Source organism: Pempheris klunzingeri, chromosome 11 (genome assembly GCF_042242105.1).
Source record: "Pempheris klunzingeri isolate RE-2024b chromosome 11, fPemKlu1.hap1, whole genome shotgun sequence".
NCBI classification, from domain to species: domain Eukaryota; kingdom Metazoa; phylum Chordata; class Actinopteri; order Acropomatiformes; family Pempheridae; genus Pempheris; species Pempheris klunzingeri.
This window is the reverse complement of record NC_092022.1, coordinates 13679643-13700618: the sequence shown is the minus strand read 5'-3', so window position 1 is coordinate 13700618 and position 20976 is coordinate 13679643. Positions and strand designations below refer to the sequence as shown.

General features: G+C 39.8%; 1 protein-coding gene across 1 annotated transcript in view; it reads right to left on the bottom strand.

Annotated features, from left to right (window-relative positions):
• Positions 1-20976, bottom strand: part of cacna2d3a (calcium channel, voltage-dependent, alpha 2/delta subunit 3a) — a 122653-nt gene that overhangs the window by 51928 nt on the left and 49749 nt on the right. Inside the window, exons 5-10 of the mRNA XM_070839202.1 lie at positions 13906-14068; positions 10306-10437; positions 8962-9173; positions 7877-7951; positions 4164-4253; positions 3464-3577 (exon numbers count right to left, since the gene is read on the bottom strand). Coding sequence (XP_070695303.1) covers positions 3464-3577; positions 4164-4253; positions 7877-7951; positions 8962-9173; positions 10306-10437; positions 13906-14068 — 786 coding nt within the window. The remainder of the gene's footprint in view (positions 1-3463; positions 3578-4163; positions 4254-7876; positions 7952-8961; positions 9174-10305; positions 10438-13905; positions 14069-20976) is intronic.

Here is a 20976-nt window from a genome sequence, read left to right as displayed (position 1 = left end):
ATTTTTGTGTGCGAAAGCAGACTTTGCTGCTCTCCAAGTTTATTCTCTGTTGGTAAATTTTCTAGTCTAAGGCTCTGTTCACACAAACAAACACGGCTTGGGTGAAATACTCATGAATGTGGACTTAACTGGGCCAAGAGCAGGCTGGCACCTTCTCAGAGGATGCGGTTTCTGGGCCTGGTGGTGGATTCCCAGGTTGCATTATTGACTCTCACTCAGGGAGTACCTCTCACAATTCAGGTCTGACGCCAAGGCCACATTGAGATGGTGTCTCCTAGGGCTCAATGTATCACTACTCCAGGGCATTCTATTGGCTCTACTACACATGCACCTGGTGCAACTGTGCTTCTTGTTTGCGGGACTGAGCCTGAGTGCCCCTTAGAGGCTTTAGTACTGCAGAGTCTCCAAGCAGTTATGGTTAGCCCTTTGCTATTGAGACAACAGAAACAATGTTGGCAAAGGACAAGCACTGGGGCCTTATAATGCACTGCCAAATAGTGGCAATAGATAAGGTATGGGCAGTGCACAAAGAACAGAACACAAGCAGGCATGGGAAAAGTTGTGTTTAGCTCAGCATATCAGTCTCCTAAAGTTGAGGGAAGTACATGTAGTGCACTTTTTTCAACAGCTTCACCTTCAAGGTCAGCCCATGCTAGGAAGGACAGAGAGCATGCAGCATCTTCAATCAATCGGCAGGGTTGTCTTGCTTCCCATTGCCTCTACAAGGTGGCCCATACTTGGTAACTATGGGCACAGCACAAACCCCCACAATCAGTGCTGGCTTGTGCAGTGATTTTGGTGTAGTGGCCGCAGTCCAGTTTGTAAATCATGTGACTCACTATGGTCCAAAAAGACTTTTTGCCATATTACAAAGAAAATGGCTATAAAACAATTAAGTAGAAAAGAGAATAACTTTGCACACACACATTCAAAAATTATTACAGTTTGAACCATTAGATGCGATAAACTATATATTGGCCAAGACCCATATGAACAAATTAATTTTATGGCACTTGTGTGCTGGCAGTCAGCGGCCAGAGAAAGGTACTGATATGCTACTGGCCCAAAAATGGCAGAGGAACTTTTTCAGTGTATGTGCCTAGTGATCACCTTTAGTTGGAATGACTTTGTGCCATCTTTGAACACCATATTCAGTTTTCATAATACATTGCTGGCGCATCCCAGGTTTTTGTCCCCAGAGGGCACATGAGCCAAACATGGAGAATCTGTCGGAGGATCAGGTGTCTGGGGACAGCTGAGGAGGCTAAACTCTCAGGTGGTGAAAAGAATGCCACTAGTGGAAGGAACTTGGCACCACTAGTGACAGGAAATGGTCCGATTTTTGAGTCAAGGGAGACTATTGCTGCTGTTCTAATTCCTAATGTTCCTATTGCATTACCAGGCACTTTAAAAGATGGTGAGATTCTCAATTCAGCACAATCAACCATCAATTATTTCTAGAGTGCCAAAATCCAACTATTTGATATGACTGAAGCGTAAAAATTCTGATTCCCCCTCTCATACTTGCTGGATTAAGGATTAAATATACATTTAATTTGCAAGGACCTCTTGCTGGGTTGGACTGTACGTGTGTGTGGCTCTTTCTTTTAAGATGAGGATGACTTAGTCTTACGTCTAACGTTTAAATAGTATTTTGTCACATGAATGTACAATAACTGGTGCACAATGATTCCCTATTGTCTGCAAGTCTGTAGCACTTGTGTTGTGTTCTTCTGTATTGTCCTCAGTTACCTCATATTTACGCTACAGTAGGCTACCACAATGGTTTTTAAAGTGAAAATTTGTTGCATGAATTTAGCTTTTGTATTGACTTTTATTACGTATTTTGAGGTCATGCTCTGAAATTAAAGATAAATGGAAAATAGTTCTTATCACACTCCTTATCTGCAAAAGGCAGTTATCTGAAAACGGAGAGTGTCTCTGAAAATAATCACTGGTGTAAAAAGTCATAGATTTGATGTTTTTCAGTATTTTAGACTTTTCATCAGTGCATATTGTTTTTCATAGCAATGCTTCCTTGATGATCTTATGATCTTTTTCTCGATAGCTTTTTGAATAAAAGCCATCTGCATGCAGATATTCAGGCACTTATTTGCATTCAGTTTTTCCAAAGCATGCCTATATTCTCAGTGTGATGCTATACAGTGGTGAAGCTGCAAGGCTGGTTTGAAGGAAGCCATTAAAAACCAGCAGTGGGGGGGGGACTGGAAAGAGTGACAGAGACCGAAGACTTCTATTATCAGCAGGACTTCTTCTAAATGGAACTATCTAGCAGCTTGTCCCCTCTCCGCTCACTGCTGTTCAGCCTTGAGGCAGGAGTGAGAAGGGAGGGGGGGGAGAGATGACCAATTTGAACAGGGACCATCGGCCACACTCAAATACAAGACAATACAAGCATAGCATTTGTGGTAACAAATATGTACTCATATTAATGTATAGAACCATATGCTCAGGTTCAAGATTAAAATTGGCTAATGATATGTGTTAAAAATCTTACCCGAGGCAATGGAAGTCTGCACAGTATGCGTACCCTTACAGTGGTGTTCCTATGCATGTATACGCAGTATGTGTTTAGGATGTATGCATCCTCAATTGCCTTTGGTGCAGTGTGTCTATCCTCAACCTTTTAAGGATGAAGACCCTGTGGACTTTCTTTTACAGAGGAAAATGACCTAAGAATAACCCTGCTTCTTCCTCTCCATCTCCTCTTTCCCCTCCCATTTCAGTGGCCTGTCAGAAGAGCACCACAATTACCTTGCAGGACAGCAGAGACAGCTCAGTCGTCAGAGACAGGGCCATACTGAACTCTGTTGTAAAGCCCTCTGAATGGACCCCATACTGGGCACGCTCAATACCTTCTGCTTGTCAAAAATTTTGTCGAACAATTCAGCCAAATACTAATACTCGGCAATAGCATGCTCTAAAATATGACCGCGTGTTTGTATGGGTAACACTGCTTGCTGTTCTCTTTCAGACTTCTTGGTCAGATTAAGTGAGAGATGACGTATTTCTCTAGAAATTATATTTCTGGTGTAGTTATAATAATTGCATAGAATTTGTAATAAATGCCTTAAACCTAGAAAACATCATCTCTCACTTCTCTCTCTTTGTGTTCATTTGATGTATTTGAGACTGTTCTGCTACTGTAACAGATCCCTTGGTATCCCTTTAAAATTGTGTCAAATGGATCTTCTTCCTAATTCCCCATTTTCTGACAGCATATTCTCAACAGTGCTTTGTCAAAAAAAGTAATTCATAGCCACTGGAGGGTATTAGTCCACTGCTCGCCAGTGCTCATCCCCCATTGTAATACCGGGTTGCAGGTTCATGAAGTTGTGAACAAGGCATAATGGGAAATGGAGCTCAGCTGACCTCACTTTAAAACTGTCATAGAACTATGATTGTACAATAATGTGATGTGTGTGTTTGTGTGTTATACTACCTTTCTCTCTGGCCAGTTATACTTGGCAAAGATGGCATCATATGTGTCCACTGCCCCATCTGTCACCAACATAATGGCCTGGCTACACTCACTACCCCTCCCAGTTTCATTAAACTGGAGACAGAGAGACAGAGAGAAAGAAAAAAAGAGAGAAGAAATACAGGTGAACAAAAACAACCTCCAATCTGAATAAAACCAGTTCAAATTCTACATTTTACAAACACTTAACAGTTACTTCAGAGTAATGTAGTGTGTCTTTACGTGACATTACATTACCTTCACGTCATGAAAGCTAACTGTGTTTTAAAAGTTAATTTAAAAATAATAATGTGTCTTCTCCTATACGTGCACATACCTACAAGCTACAAGCTAACTTGAGAGATTACAGAGAGGAGACATTATACAGAATGTCATTGTAGTGTTCACATAGATACATGTTGTTGAAATATGAGCATTTAGAGAGTCGAGGTAAATGTGTGTGTTTGTGTGCATGCGTGTTTGATTAATTGCTTGCTCATAATGAGGAGATGTCGAACCAGTAACCTGAGTCATCAAGTGCCTTGTTTACTTGGTTTTTGCATGATTCTGTTGATGTAGCTATTAATTACCGCACGCTAATTAATTTTGTGCACAGAACTGCTTCCTTTCTGTGTGTGTATGTGTGTGTGCATGTGAGATCATGCATGAATGAATTACTTACGTCACTGAGAAGATTGAAGGCCTCAGTCAGAGCTATGTCTAACATACCAATGCCTTGAGCAAACAGCTTGTCGAGGTGCTCCCGAAAATGCTGGAAAAATAAAGTTTTGGAAAGAAACATAATGATCATGGTGACAATATGACAAAATAAGAGTGAAAAAAACACTGCGGGACACTGAATTAGAGGTCATGGTTATTTTTCATAGCAGAAAAAAGAGACTTTGAGAGATAGTGACGGTGAAAAGATACAAAATGTAAAGATATTGATTTAATTAGCTCATAACACAGAAAAACATATTTCACTGAATTTGATTTACCATCATTTGTGTGTAAACAGACATTGCACCAGCGGTCTAATGGGCTCTTAAATTCAGCTCAGAGCCAGTTTTTCTGCCACATTATCTTGGAGTGAAATGTCACATGCTGACTGACTGAAACTGCTAAAATGACCTGTTTCCCTCCACCTCCTTTTAGGTAGCAAGCGTTCAGTCTTGTGTGCATGCAATTGTGTGTGTGTGTTCATTGATGTAATCATGCCACAAAGGGTACATTATCTCTGCAGCAATTAATGATGAGTTTAATGTTGTCAGCAACCTAACAGGTCTCATGTGCATGTCTCATTATTTGCAACAGGCTGGAGGCAAAACCCACTCACACACACAGATGGCCACAGCCCATTATCCAATTCAGTCTATTTATAGCTATTTAGATTTAGTTATTGGTGTTTTGAACGGTTCCTGTTTACTCTGGCTGTATTCAATAACCTGCAAAAACAATTTCCATCTATGGAGGCAAGTAACCCTCTTACACACGTATATTACCAGCCGCAACAGTGGCATTACATACAAGATATGAACACCCCAGACCTACCCCCCCACCTACATCATCATCTTTCCACCCTCTTATTTTTCTACCCCTTTTCCTTTTGCTAACTCTACATTCACTTCCTTCAGTCTTCTGCTCTTTCTGATGGGAGGAGAAAAGTCTCTCAACACACAGTAGGGGACAGAAGCAGTGTAAGGCCACATCATAGCTTGCTCACTTGGGAGCAAACATACACACACACACACACACAGACATGAGTACTAGCAACACACAAATAAATATGTGCACAAAAACAACCTCCAGCGTCCCTGACAACATCCCCATATGGCAAGAAGACACAACCTTTCCTGTGATGTGGATAAAAAGGTTAATCGGTTCCAACAAAAGGCTGTACCCTGGAGCACAGCAAAGTTCACCCATTGTGTTTATGTGTGTGTGTGTGTGTGTGTGTGAGTTAAGATTGAAGTGATGTGTCTCAGCACAGCAGGCTATGTTCTATCCCTGGTTCACCAGTGTACTTTAGTGAAAATCTTTAAATGTTGCAGACACCTTTTATACTCAAAAACGATCACAGCCGTCGGCTTGATGAAGCTTGTCTACAGGGACATAATGATGAACAAAAAACAAAATAAATTAAACAAATCAAATTGCAGCTTGATGAAGCCTAAGGTTTTGATTGTTATGGAAAGGTATTTATCTCAACATGGGGGCAGGTGCAATTCTGATAAATGTATGGAAAAGACAGAGACTGTTGTCAAAAATGAATACTGAATAATGAATACTGTGTGATGTTGAGAGGCCCGTTTCGACATTAAATCAACAAGTATTGCAGATCAAACATGATGCATATAGTTCAAAATCATATCAGTACAACAGTTTGTGACGTATATAAACCATACGTGCTTCTGTTTGTATTGGCAGTTTTATTAACAGTTATTTTAATCAACAGTTCATCCTGCAGTCAGGTTCATCCATCCATTCAAAAATCTTTTGTCTTGTAAGAATGGATGTGGAAATTTACAGGTGAGGAGATGTCTAGGTTAAGACTGCACTAATTTGATTTGAAAAAAAGTCACAATATAATATTTTAATATTAGGATGAAATCCACAGTTAAATTCGATGCACTATCTTGCTTCAATTAGTTAGCGAGTTATTGCATCTGTCATCTTGATTGGACATGATTGGAGGACTGCTCTGAGTCTAAACCCAACAACTGTTAGATAGAGGTTATATTGAAAATCATGAATGTCTCCATTTTAGGCATCCTTTAAATATTATCTACTGCAACTACTGCATATGTGAGTAATAATCAGGCAGGATGGGTTTCACTTGTCTCTTGACAAGTTTAATTAGACAAATAACTACTTATGGTCACATAGTCACATTGATGTGTGTCCCAATAAAGACTGACAGCAGGTATCCATGATCCCGTTGAAGTTTAGTTATGATATAACAGATTTTGGAAGGACAGACTGCTAAATTTAAGTTTCCTGTGTGACACTCACTTCCTGCCCCCAGCTGCAGTAAAAGACATTATCCTTATCTACTAGCACAGACTGCCTCCTCCTCTTAGCTGGCTGACTAACACTACATTAAACTACCATCTGGAATTAAACACATAATGCTAATCCATATGCATAAGTGTACACTCACTTAGAAATAAACATAAATTAACTTAAACACCAAAAGGCACACACACACACACAGATGAACACACACATAGCACACAAAGTAGTCGATGCATTTGCAAGTAAACAGCTGCACCCCAAAGGTTTGGTCTGAACTAGAGGTAATTGAGGTTACTGAATTTAATTCCATTTATGAATTACATTTCTAAATAGAACTTGGAAGAGATGGAGAGTTTTTAGCAGCACCTGGAGATGAAGCCGATAGACAACAGAGACCGGCAGAGACTCAGAGACGACAAAAGAAATCATGTCACAGCGAGGATTCTCATCTTAATTAACATGTCTTTTATGAACTTTCCCATCAATATGCCCACCCATAAACACAGCCTATCGTACAGTCACTCCCAAAATCACATTACATAGTTAATGTATTCTTCTTTGCCTTCATTATTTCTTCTGTTTTTTCTTTCTTGCCAATTCCTGCCACCTACATTACCCACAATGCAACTTCACCATCTACAATTTTTCCTCTCTTTCAAATGCATAGTAATTTTTTTTGCACTCCTCCCTGTGGTGCCACAGAAGGCTTAATACACTTTTTTTTTTTTTTTTTTCACATACGCTGTAGTACTCCCCAAGACCTGTAAATAGACTTTGACTTGATGTGTAAAATCAATGGATTTCCCCTTTAAGGACAACAGTCACCCAGCTCAGTCCTTCCTCCATCTTCTGCACCTCCATCTTCTGCCATCTGGAAATCACTATCAGAGCATCACCACCCGCGCCACCCGGCTCAGAGACAGTTCCTTTCCACAAGTAGGCTGATAACAGGTCAGGCACACACACCCACTCACACACATGTTCAATGTATATTCGTGTAACACATGTAAAACCATAAATAAGGTGAAATACTGTATAGTGTACAGCATACTGTACTTCAGCCTCTACCACCATGTCAGTGACATTTTATCAAATTGTATGCATCTCTTATTTACGGCCCGCACTATATGTAAGTGACATACATTAGATACTATACATATCATAATCTTGTTAACCTTGCTGTATTGTATTGTATTGATTTAAGTCTTGGTTCAAAAATGTCATTGTACAGATTCCTGTGGTTTCTGTGCAGATTATCTTAAACCTGAACTTCAAAGTGTCCCTGAACCTGGCTGGTGCCTTGATCACAAAAATCCATAAATAATTTCTAATTGACTGTAACAGGAGAAAACAATCGGAGACAAGGAAAGAAAGACTTACATCTTTGTTGGTGACATCTGCTTGGACCAGAGTTCCATTTAGGCACGGCTCCACGTAATGCAATTCCTCATTGTACTGAAAGAATACAAAGGAAGAATTTACGTAATCATTTTTAATCACTCTAAATTTGCTGTATGTGTAGAAATTTTTAATCTAATGTTTAAACATGCAAAATATGAAGATGTTAGAAACTTCACTCATCTTGATGAAAAGCACACGCACATGTACACGCATGGCACACACTGTGCAGTACACAATGTAACCCATGCCTGCCAGTTAGTGATAATGCTCACCATTTAATGCATGAGTGTGAATTAGACTTCAAAGTCCAAGAAAGAGAATGGAATTGTGTTCCTCCGATGCCAGCAATTTTTCCCAAATGTGTCACCATGGTATGAGATTTTTTTTCCTTTCAATGCAGATACTTCAGACAAAATCCACAACTTTTACACAACTGCATGTTTTTTGTGGGTGAAATTGCTTCATGTGTATAAAAGGTAAGACATTAAAACTAATACAAATAATAAGAAGAAAGAAGAAACTGATGAGTCAAAATGACACATCCTTTTAAAGAGTGTTTGGGGAGAACAATATGTTTCTGCCTGATTGTCTAAATCCTCTTTTTCTTTATTTTTCAAAAGAATAATTTTCAAAATAACATGATTAGGATATCAAATGATAATGAGGACTTTGTTCTGTAGAGAAAGCGAATGGAGGCTGGCAAAGTGACTAGTTTTGATGTGAAATAGCATCAGACACACATGCGCAAGTGCGTTGTCACGCATACACATACACACTCTTGGAGTTTCATCAGACTGAGATGCGATAACAATGGTTTGGGTGCCTAAGGCGGGATCCAATCACAACTGTCTCTTTTGCAATTCAAATCTTCATTCAGCTGACTGCTAATTGGTTGTGAGCGTGACAGGAGAGAAAGCTGATTCGTTCCAGCATTTCCTCTGATCTGAGGAGGAAAGGATGTGGGCCTGTGTGTTTGTGTGTGTGTGTATCTAACAGAGTCTACATTGAGGTTAAGTATTTTATGTGCCCCTCTTGCAGCTGTGTGCACATCTGCAGTGACTTACAGCAATGATGTTAAAAAAGTCGTCGTCTCCAAGAGTGTCCAGTATGGAGGACACAGTCTGCCTGGCGATGGTCAGCCTGAGGCCTTTCATGCTGCCACTGACATCCACCAGGATGACCACATCCTTTGGAGAGGTGGCAGCCTGGATGTACCACTTCCGGTTACGGCAGTCAAAAGCTATGACCCCGTGTTCATCTGGCTTCCACTTGATCCCTTGAAGACGCAGAGTCAGCAGAGTCAGCATCACAAGTCACAGATAAACAAGGAAACGCAACAGGGCCAGGGTTGCATAAGTTGTACGAAAGGAAAACAAACTATTACCTTTGCTGAAACAGAAAAAAGTTGGCCAGCAAATCTGTTCTTTGAGCTCTTAAGGCTTTCTGACAAAGCACAGGGCTTTTTCTGTCACAACAGGATTTTTCTAAAATGTTCTGCTTTTGCTTTTTAGAACTACCTCTACCCCTACACCATGCTACTTTTAGAGAGATTCAGGTCGTGTGAATTACAAAAATACATATTTTCTCACGTACTTTTAGTAGTATATGGCCAAGCGGCTCAGACTGAGATCACCCGAGTACAATGGAGGTGAATGTAATACTCAGAGCATTGGAAAAATTACACTAAAAAATTCAGTAGCAACATCCTTTTCAAGAAACTCTTCCCATGTCCACATTATAGTGAGTAATCCACAGAAAACAACATGTAATAGGGACCATTTCTTTCTAATTCTGGTGAACTTTAGAAGAATAGAATAGAATAATTTATTTTTCAGATGACTTTGGAGGCCTCCGGGTCAGAAAACTAACAATGGACAGCGGAGGAGGCCTTTTGATAGCCAGAGCTGCATGGAATATATAAGTCAGATGTAGACTGAGGTGTGTAATATTAAAAAGCATAATTAAAAACACTTTATAAAAGTTCAAGAGGTCAAAAGATAAAAATAAGAAAAAGAAGAACCCTTTCCATTGATTTTCTCACTTTATGTGCCACATAGAAAATGCAATCACCAATTCCATTCAATATCCTTCTTTTCTTAATTATGCTACTTCTGTTCTTTATTCATTCCGTTTCACCTGAAAATGTTAATTTTATCCATATTCTTCATCCACTCTCTAATCTCTACAAACTCTCTCCCCTGTCTCTCTTTACCCCCCTCTCGCTTCTTCCATCTACTCTCCCCCCCTCCTCCTCTTTCTCACCCTGCTAGCCTCCAGTCTCTGGCTGTCAGTCACTGAAGACTCCCACATACCTCCTCGTTCTGCTTTAGGGAGACAGCGGCTTAATTACAAACACACACAAGAACAGCTACGACCCAGCACATCTTCACAAACAAACACACACTTACCTGGGTACTGCCTGAAAAAGCCTTTGGCACTGCCAAAGTACTGCCATATGAGTGATGGATCTCTCTCAAAGTTATCCACAAACACTTTGTTCAAGGCCTCAGACCAGTACACGCCGTTGACAATTGCAGAGTCTAAGGATTGAAGGGGAAAAGAAGGAGAGACAAGGATAAGTGTGGAAAGAAAAGAAAAAGCACAATTTGAGTAAAAGGGTTAACGTTGTTTTAGAGTCCAGGCGGTTGGAACAGGCGTTCTCTTGTGCCTGCTCAGGCACTCATATTGTATCATATACTGCACCTCCACAGATCACTATCAGGACCTCTTCATTACACAGAGAACAACATGTTAGCAGAGATGAAAGAGAACATGAATAGGACTAGACAATAATTTGCCCTACAAAGGCAAAACGCAGTAACTACATATTTGGTAAAATCCAGGAAAGAACTGAGTCTGATGTCGTGATTAACGTTTTACTACATAAAATTGTATAATTTCTGTAAAAACTCTAGCTGTGTAATTACTGCATTCTGGCTGCAGTAACTGCACCGTGGCTTAGTGTTGAACCCACTGTTGCACATAAAGCACTCTCTGCTCTAAATAGCTAGCCATCTACACAACTAAAGCAAAAGTGCTACATCAAGAGAAAGTTATGAGACAGACTGCCAGGGTTAACTAAAACTGCATTTCCTTATCATCTTAACACATTCTAACTAATTAAAATGAACAAAATGTTTTTGCTGCAATGCTGCAATTGGCAATTGTTTTGGGAATACAATAAACAGCACAAAAGGTAAAACATTAAGGCATTGCTAACTTTGTATGTTATATAATTTGCTAAATAATCAGTTTTTTTTTAACTTCACCGTTTCTGTATTTATTGCTCTCGCCCTCTGTGAGATAATATTAATGTGCAAGTATGCTTAACATACAGTATGCATCTCTGCTAGCTTTTACTCATGAATCTATCAAAAATGACTGTGCCATGTGCTTCAAATTATAAAAGCTTCTTTTCAATTTACAGACTGAGAGTGTCATGAATGTATCTGTTAGCAACCAGACAACCAAGCTTATTTTAGCTGCTTACCACCACAACTTTGCTTGGTTCAGAAGTGGGGTGGGGAAAATGGGAGCAGGAAAAGATGAACAGACAGACAGACAGACAGACACAGTCATACAGTGAGACACACACACAAAAGCCTTTATAGAGAGAAAAAAAAAAGGGAAGCCAGGATCACAGACAGAAAGGCAGGCAGAAAATTACTGGGAGACCGTCAGACAGACAAGCACCTAATGGACAGAGAGAAAGAAAAGCAGATAACAGATTTCCCATCATCTCCTATGCTGGCAACATTGTTCTGCTGTCAGCAGCCATGCCAATAAGCCATGATTGAATTAGTCTTCTGGAAGCTAGCTATCTCTTGATAGTAAACACCCATCCACCTCTATGGAGCGGAGAGGAGAGGAGGCTGGATTTGATCCAGGCTCCATTTACACAACAATACAGTCACTTCTGGTGCAGTTTGAGTGTCTATTACAATCTGAACTTGTCATGATGAAGGACAAAATGTGGGCTCTAACTTTCCCCCTAAGCTATCATTTAAATTCATATGAACTAATGTGTTCCTTAATTCAATCTGATCAAAGGAGCTCCCGTCATTATATACTATATATACACACACGCGCGTGTACTCTGATTAAAAAACAGAACTATGTGGGTTTCCCACTGCAACCTGAGCTGAAACAACTTCATTTCATTAGGTTTCTTATAATAAAGATGGGGGGGGGGGCAAGCATGAGTAGAAACAGTAGTGAAGTGAGAATTGATGGGTGTATGTGTGCATGAATGCGAATACTTGGAATTCTCAGAGATTAAAGCGAAGAGTCTGAACATTAGAGTGTATCGACCTGCTGTAAACCTGTGCATGGTTTCACTCCATCCATGGTACCGTGGTCCTGTCATGTAGCCTCATAACGTATGACAGTGTGGGTTGTGTTTTGGTTGGTTGATGCGAGTCTGGAGGATGGATGCTTGATGTGGTGTGTTCCTCCTGCGATTAATCTCCACAGGGCATGCAGCTCAAGACCATCATGGACTTAACCTCTAATTCATCACCACTGTCATCAAACCATTTATGAGATGTATAGGCTAGAACCTGCTCTTCAGCAGCGTAAAAAAAGACAGGTTCATAGGACAGTGACTTGTGGGACATGTGGGATGGTTTCAGAAGTATAGCCATATTTAGACAAAGAATAGCACACTGCATAAAAGAACGCAACCGCTTCCTACATTACAACGAGACTGTTGCTGGTCAGAGTCTGATTGCAGAGGGCTTTGGCAAAAAATACACTGGCCTGCAATTAAGCTGAACCTTGCTCAACTTCGTCAGTCAGTCAGATACATTCAAGTGCAGAAAACAGGGTAATTACATTGTAATATTAATGGCTTAGTTTCAGTGTTTGCTACCATGATAACTTGACATAATTGCAAAATATTGAATTACTATGAATAACAAGCCACACTATCAAGCCCATGAATGTATTGCAAAAACTATATGTATATGTATCCATGCTTGATCAAACAGGAAAGAAACATTAAGATTCCTCATTGGCAATACTGATAAAGCTGCATTAACAGTCACACAAACTTTTGCAAATTCATTCCAAAAGAACGATTTAAAAATGTTTCCAAAAGTTTTAACGAATCGTTCACATCGCTTCCTTCCCCCGAGCCAAGCCTTTCAGTCTCCCTTTGCAGAACCGTGACGCTTTGCCCACCAACGAGTTCCCTGCAGTACCACTGAACAAAGCCTTCAGATCTAAAAATCTTAAAGCTCTGTGTGTGCGAGTTTGTGTGTGTGTGTGTGTGTGTGTGTGTGTGTGTGTGTGTGTAATTCTACTCATTTGCCTGTGAATCAAATCAAAATTACTCTTCCTCTCCCTGTATCGGTCTGCCAGCATGCCAGCCTCACTCTCCTAGCTCTTTCATTCAATTTCTTTCCATTTCATTCTCTCTCCTCCTGCCACTCTCACTTGCTTTTTCTCTTTTTTCCACCTAGCTGTAATTAATCTGTTGCTCAGACCTTCCATCAGTCTGACTTAACCTACTTTCTTTCTCATTTACTTTCTACCCTTTTTTTCCTCTCTCTCTCCATATAATTTCCTTGCCTCTGGTAGCTGGGTTAAGCCGACATGACATTCACTCTGTCCACTGAGCATTGTACAAGGCCATGACTTCATTGGTTGGACTTGAGTGGATGGTAAATTAGCAGAATGTCTGATTATTTCACTGCTAATTAAGTCGGTGTGTGGTAGGGATGATCCAAAGTGTTACAGTTAATGAACTCAAATCCTCCTCCTGACACAGGCGCACATCCATGTGCACCAGCACACATACTAACTGTTATACTGAGAGTTGTTGATTTTTAGATTGGGATTTTAATTATCTAAATTAACGAACAAATTCAGCAAAAAAAATGAATAAACCTCTCCTGAGAAGCTAAGATGTGCATGATATTTCTATGGTGATGGTGTTAAACTTAATGTTTTTCTGCACACTTGGTTGTTTTGAAACCTTAATCATGAATCAGGGGTAGTGAACGTACCTTTGTTATACATGTTGGTGGGCACCTGGACCACGCTGAGACTGAGGTTGACCGACAGGTTGTTAAAGTGGTCATTGGGTTGCAGGATGAACTCTCCTCCCAGCTCCATGCTGTTCCCCTCCTCATCCACCTCATTGATCAACACTGCATTGAAGTATTCATACTGGAGATAAGAAGAGATAAAAGGAAAGTGATAGAGACAGAAAGGCAGATGGTGAAGATATTTCACATACAATCAAATACAACTAAATACTGTCATTTTACTGACTCTTTTGTTCAGAATCATGTATCTCAGATTCAATATGTTCGACTTGCTGTATCGTTTTATCCCTAGATAGAATGACTGGGTCACTTAAATGCTGAGTCAGAGAGTAGTTTGCGTACTGAGGTAACCTGAGTCCCTGGATCATCCCAGATGTGCATGTTGTTACAGTGGAAAGCTGCTGAGTTGACAAATCTGTCCTCAGCTCGAACACTCCCCTCTTAGCTAGATGCTGCATGTGGTGCTCTACCTCCACTGTATTTTTAGCACTGCGCATACTGGGGAGACTATTAATAAATCATAGAGCTAGATAAATATAGAGCACATGGCTCCCTGCAACCCGACAGCTCTCAAGTCTGACATACCACACAGGGGCAGAGCCTGCAAAGGCTATAGCCAATGCAGAACCAATAACAACAAAGAGATACTACTGCTAGATAAGGTTAAGTGAGTGAAAACAAAAAATTTACATTTTAGAAGTTAAAGCCTAGAGGCATGTATATTTCTGTATGTTTACATCTAAATGAACCACACATCCACGCATATATACACAGAGGCAGTAAAACTAGTCATCAAATTATGCAAATTCAAGCAAAAATTAGAATTACTTCAAGGTGTCAGCTATAGTTGCCTGTTCATCCTTTGCAATTTAGTCTGAAAAAGACAAGCTCGTCTTGTGGTCACAGTGCATTTTATTGTATACACAGTATATTGCAGCAGCACAGGTGCACTGCAGGTGTTTTTACTAACCTGGCCTATAAAACTGCACAAGTCAAGAGTGAAGTCTGCACAATTTCAACTTAGAGGGAAGTACTTTTTTCTCAGTTAGAACTAATTTTAGTTTGATAGTATCTGAAATCTGAACTTCACTGAACTTTCACCACACTGAAAGTTGCTTCAAACTCCTAATGAACACATATTTACAATCTTTAGCACAATTTCAGTTGTAGGTGGTTGGAAGTGCTGTCAAGCATCAGCTGATAGAGAATAACTTTATTTCCTACTTGAATATAAATATATTTTACTGTTCTTACTGTCAATAGCAATGGCACCAGCAGCGTTTCAATCCATTGCACAGGTGAACGGTGGTGATTACATGGCTTTAGGCCACATTGATTTCTCTTGTAATGACCAAGAGAATAGGATTTGAAAAGGGCCTTTGAGGAGAATGAATTGCCATTCTCAAGAGTCCAATACAAAGCCTCAGTACATGTGTTATCATTCAGAGGGGGACAGACACCCTCTGGACTCTGATTTTTTTAGAGACTGACAAGACTGCAGATCCAAGTAAAGAGTGAACTGGTGCAGAGAAAAGAGCACAGAGAACACATTTAAAAGTCACCATACGTGCGCCTTATCTTTCCATCACCAAATCCTTACACAAGCCCTCAGATCTCAGACACATATTTCATTGTCCTACCACTCACACATGTGGACTCTTTCCTTCGCCCTTGTATGCCCAGAAAAACATCACCCCACCATCTCTATTCTAGCACCAGTAACCTTCATTTGGGCTAAATCTTTCAAGCTCCTCCTGAGGAACACCATCATCCCCTTAGCCCAGTGCAAAACACAGATAAAGCCATCAATTAGGCTGGCAAAAGCAGTGCCTATCGTTGTAATTAATCAGGCCTGATTAGGCTTATTAGCCTTTTATCAAGGGGAACACTGCCATTTCAAGGTGAGGGAGCACAGTGTTGCATATTGCAGCCTACATTTTCCCTCTTCTTTTTCACCTGGTTCTCGCTGTGGACACATGGCAATCCCATTAGTGTAGGACACGTGTTTCTTAAGTCAGCATTTAGCTAGGTCAGTACAAGACATTAGTATGCAGCTCACTTTTGGGCCTTGACCCACCAATTGTGAAAATCTGATCTACATTGACCTTTACAATGTTTGGGATACAAGCCATTTTCTACAACCAGTATGGTACCTATTTTTCAGTGCAAGACGGCGAACAGAATCCAAATTAGGCAACTTTGGCAAGGATTTTTTTACTTGAGTTTTAACTGTATTTCTTTGGGGAACCACTTCAATCTTGTGCTTTTAAGGATAAACAGAAAAATTAACAAGGACGTGACCAGATTTCTAAATCTCTTCAAAATTTATTCTTTAAACCTAACAGGTCAGCTCTAACCGTGAAACTTTTAGTAAATATCTAAGTAAAGACTTAATTATATAACGCTTTTCAAAAAGCACTTGACAGTAATAGTATTTAGCATGCAAACATAGCAAATAAGCAGAATAGTGACAAAATAGAATTTACAACAAAAAGCATAGATATAGAAAGGGTATAAAAAAAAAGCAGCTACTAACTCAATAGCTTAACTATCTTTAATCACATAAATGTAAAGAAGAGTAGAGAAAGTCATTAAGATGAAAAAATAGGTAAATTTATGAGAGCATGAAGACAGAGGAAAAGAGAGAGGACAAATGATTGATAATAGGCAGAGGATGGGTCAGGGCAATGGGATAACATTGGATAAGACAAGACAGGGCCGACGAGGACGATACGATATGATACAAGTGGATAAGCCAAATAGACGGGGCAGAACAGGATTTGATAGGACTGGACAAAAGGAAAGGACAGAGCAGGATACGATTCAATACATGGAAGCAAGAAAAGGGGTCAAACAGCTGTATCAGCTGTGTAGGTGTCATATTTGGTTACTTTAAAGCAGCTATTATCAATATTTTCAGACTAACAATGAATCACATGACTACTTGTACAATAGAAAGGGCATGCTCATACTGATTAACCCGACATAGATAATTAGCACCCGACTCTGCTGTTATCAATCCATTATGGGGCATTATAGCACCTTCTCAGCTCATTGTTTTGGTTTATTTTCACCACTCTCCAAGCTCTGCTTTTGCAGCTGTTTGGAATAAAAAGGCTCTAAAAACACTGTGAGCAATTTGTCCAGCACAAAACAGCAGACAGAAAAAGTTAGCAACTAGCCGGTGAACACAGTGGAGCATTTATTAGCTATGGAGCCAGATATTAGTCGTTTTTTTCTGTATTAGCTGAATGTGTGAATAAGCAAGTGTTTGATAACAAGGTTCTGATGTCTGCTTGAAAGGGGATAATGTGCCATTAATGTGTTTCCTTCACTGGGCCTGCAATTTAAAATATTCTTACCCACACATTAAGGACGCCTTAATCGTATCTACAGTACAATTTGAGAATACCATTTGATCAAAAAACTGTTGCCACTGACATGAGAGTGTCCCGTAACATAAAATCTAGTGAGGTTGCAGGAATGACGACCTTCAGGCGGCGGGACACTCTGGCACACAGTTTCTCAATGCAGAGAATTGCTTACGTGTCTTATTCGCCCATCTCTTGCTTCCTCTGCACCTGACCTCTCTTCCTCTGGCAACTGTATCTTTCCTGCCAGGGCCAAGGTGTCCAGAGCCAGCCTTAATTAACACCTTATTACAACCTTCACAACCTTCCAAGTCTCTCTTAGTGTGTTGCACTTCAGTCCAAAGAAATCCCTACAAAACACATACATGAATGACAATCATGCAAATTCTACAGAATCAGAACATTACTTTTAACTTAAAATGCATCCTTAAGTACTTACATTCTTAGCTTTGTGATTGCTCAATTACTTTTAATATTTAATTTCTTTGTTTATTTAGGTTTGTTTTTAGGCAAAATACGAATTCTCTTCAAATCATTCAGCAATTTTAACAAGCGCAAATTACCTCCCTGTAAATGATGTATTGAGCCAAATTAAGCTGCAGGGAGCTGTAAAAAGACTTTTGCATGAGTCATGAGTCAGATGTTGTCAGACTTGCTTCTTAGCAAACAAAATAACTTTCAGTGCAGGGGGACTCATAAAGCTAATGACTAATACTTTCCAGGGACCTCAGATTTGACCTCAACCTAACATCTTGATTGGCTGAAGCCAAAATTAGAATATGTTCTAAGATTAGCTTTGTTTACATGAAATGTACACATACAGACAATGACACACAGGAGAAGGCTCATGCATGGTACACAGAGGCAGAGCCAGCTGCACCTGCAGCAGACAAGGCCACACTGCTCTCTTTCTGCCATTGTCTTGTTAGTACCCGTTCTATCACTTCTACTCTCACTTCCTCGGTCTCACCCCCCGAGCCTGATTTATGTCTTTCCTTTTCTGGCTCAGCCTGTTTCCTTTTACCCATTGTTCACTGACTATATGCAATCCTCATCAAGCTCTTCTCCACTCTCTGTCTCTTCCCAGTATTCGGCACATATTTGCTCTCTAATGCATACAGCTTTAATTGGCAAGGTTTGGCTACTATCAGCTCTATATGTGAGACCATTGTAGCAATTGCCAGGTTGTTTCTGTTTAGTCTCCTTTTCTATCTGTTTGTCTCTACTATCTTGCTGGTTGTGCCCCATCTTCGCTTTGTGTCTGCACAATAAGAAAATGAGATAAATCCAAAATAAAAGCAATTTCTAATTTTTATTGGTGTTTTCTGGTTAAAGTAGGAACATGGGTTGTTGTGGATCACATGTTACACCAGGCAGTAGATTACATCCCCCAGAGAATAAGAGCAATTTCCAACAACTGGATATGTTTTTTGTTCAAATTCATACAGTAGAATAGCAAAATTAATGGTTAAATGGTTAAAATTAAAATTAGAAACACATAAAAACACATGCATAACATGTGTTCATTGGGCAGACATTGTGCAGACCCACATGGATGGACACACACACACACACACACTCACACACATACACACAAACACACACACCCACAGAGAAACAGGTTTTATAACGGCGGTGACTATCTCAAGATCCAAGAGAGAAAACAGCAGCTACTAATGACTCGAGTCAGAGAAACAATTTAAGTTCTAAAAATGTTCTGGCTCTAAGTGTCTTGAAAGACAGTGAGAGAAAAAGCAAAGACAACAGAAAATGCCACCAGAGGCATTAGCAGTTAAAAGTATAAAGAAGTCAACTTAAAAAAAAAAGAAAGTAAAACAAACAACAGTTAATGAGTCTGCTAATAGACTTATTTAAATTCACAGCATGTGGGCTTTAATTTTGATTAAAATTGCACCCATCAGCTTTTGAGTTTCAATAGTGTGGGAGTGAGAGTGGGTGTGTGAATGAAGGCAAAACATGGAGTTTATGTATGTGTGTGCATGCTCCCGAGCATCAACTGAGGCTGTGTGTGTGTGTGAGTGTGTGTGTACAGTATGAGTGGAAATGTCTGTAAGTGTGTGTGTGTGTGTGTGTGTGTGTGTGTGTGTGTGTGTGTGTGTGTGTGTGTGTGTGTGTGTGTGTGTCCAAGTGTGGGTGTATGTGTTCAGTAAGTCATTACAGTGAAGGAGTGCCCAGTGCCACTAATGCAGTCCCTGATCATGGTGTTAACAACCTGATCTTTAACGCTGCAGTGCATTACTCTGAGAGATCGCACATGTTCTACCAGCACCCACTCACTCAGCACAACAGGGAGGAGGATGAGCAGGGTTACTGGAGGTAAACAGGGGAGCATATTTCAGTTCCCTGTTTCAAAACATGAGCCCAGAGAATGGATAGATTTGATTTTTGACAACATAAATAGATATAATAAATAACATCAATTGTTACCTTAGCACAATACAGAGTTTTATATCATTATCATGTCATCCTTTCTCTGTTCTCTTTGGATTCTGTATTGTTTGTTTCCTGCATCGCTGAGAGGAGGATAATCTTCAAATTTGTTTGTTATAATTTTTATATCTGAATAAAGAACTCCATTGAGTTCCAAACAGGAAGGAACACTGTAATTACATGGAATTATAAAAAATAAATAAATAAATAAATAAAAAGATCAAGTTTATAAGTGTTCATACATTTGGCTTTATCAGGTCAAGATGATCAAACCAGAAAAAAGTGGAAAAAATTAGTCGATTAATCGATTAGTTGACACAGAAAATATTTTCACAACAGAAAATAAACTGATTATTGATCAAGAGTTGCACAATTTTTTTGCACAAAAAAGCAAAACATTCAGATCAAATTTTGAAGATATCCCGCCTTTCATTGTAATAAATAACTGTAAACTGAATAGGGTTTGGACTGCTGGTCCAAAGACCTGGAGCTCTGTAATGGGCAAATGTCACTCCTTTCTGACATTTAACAGAAAGAATAATTACTAAATTAATCAAGATAATAAATCATTTCTTGCAGACCTAACACATAGTTTCTTTGACTTATTTCAGTGAAGCAATTCATTAAATAAAAAAGACTGTATGTGTGTAACTCACGTTACTGTGCTTCTTTTTACGCATACATGTATACTATTAAATTATAGCTTTGCTTATAAAAGTTGTAGTTTTCAATGATAAAAATCAGCATGGCAAAAAGACACACTTGCTCACACTTACAGACAAGATGGAACTCTTCCCTTACAGAAACGCACCTATGCAGCTTAACATCCTATGCTCACGCAGTCATGGATATACAGTAGGTAAGTGCACATGCTCACATACAAATAAAAACACTCCTGTTGATTTTGATAAATATTCTTGCTGCAAAGAGCACAACAGCGAGTCAACAGCCTCAAGGGGAAAAGAGAGTGGGCGAGACAGAGAGAGGACCACATGTGAAGCGGGGGGTTGACCGTGACGCTCCACCCTCTGGTGTTCACTTTTAACTCTCATCTGCACTTCAACTCTCCTCTTTTATACACCCTGCCCCCCAGTCTCTTCCTTCATGGTTGGGAAAGGAGGGGGGACACCAATCCTGAAGTGTGGAAATGTGACTGGAAAAACAACCAGGGGGCATGGATACAGGTAATCAGGGAGTAAACAAGAAA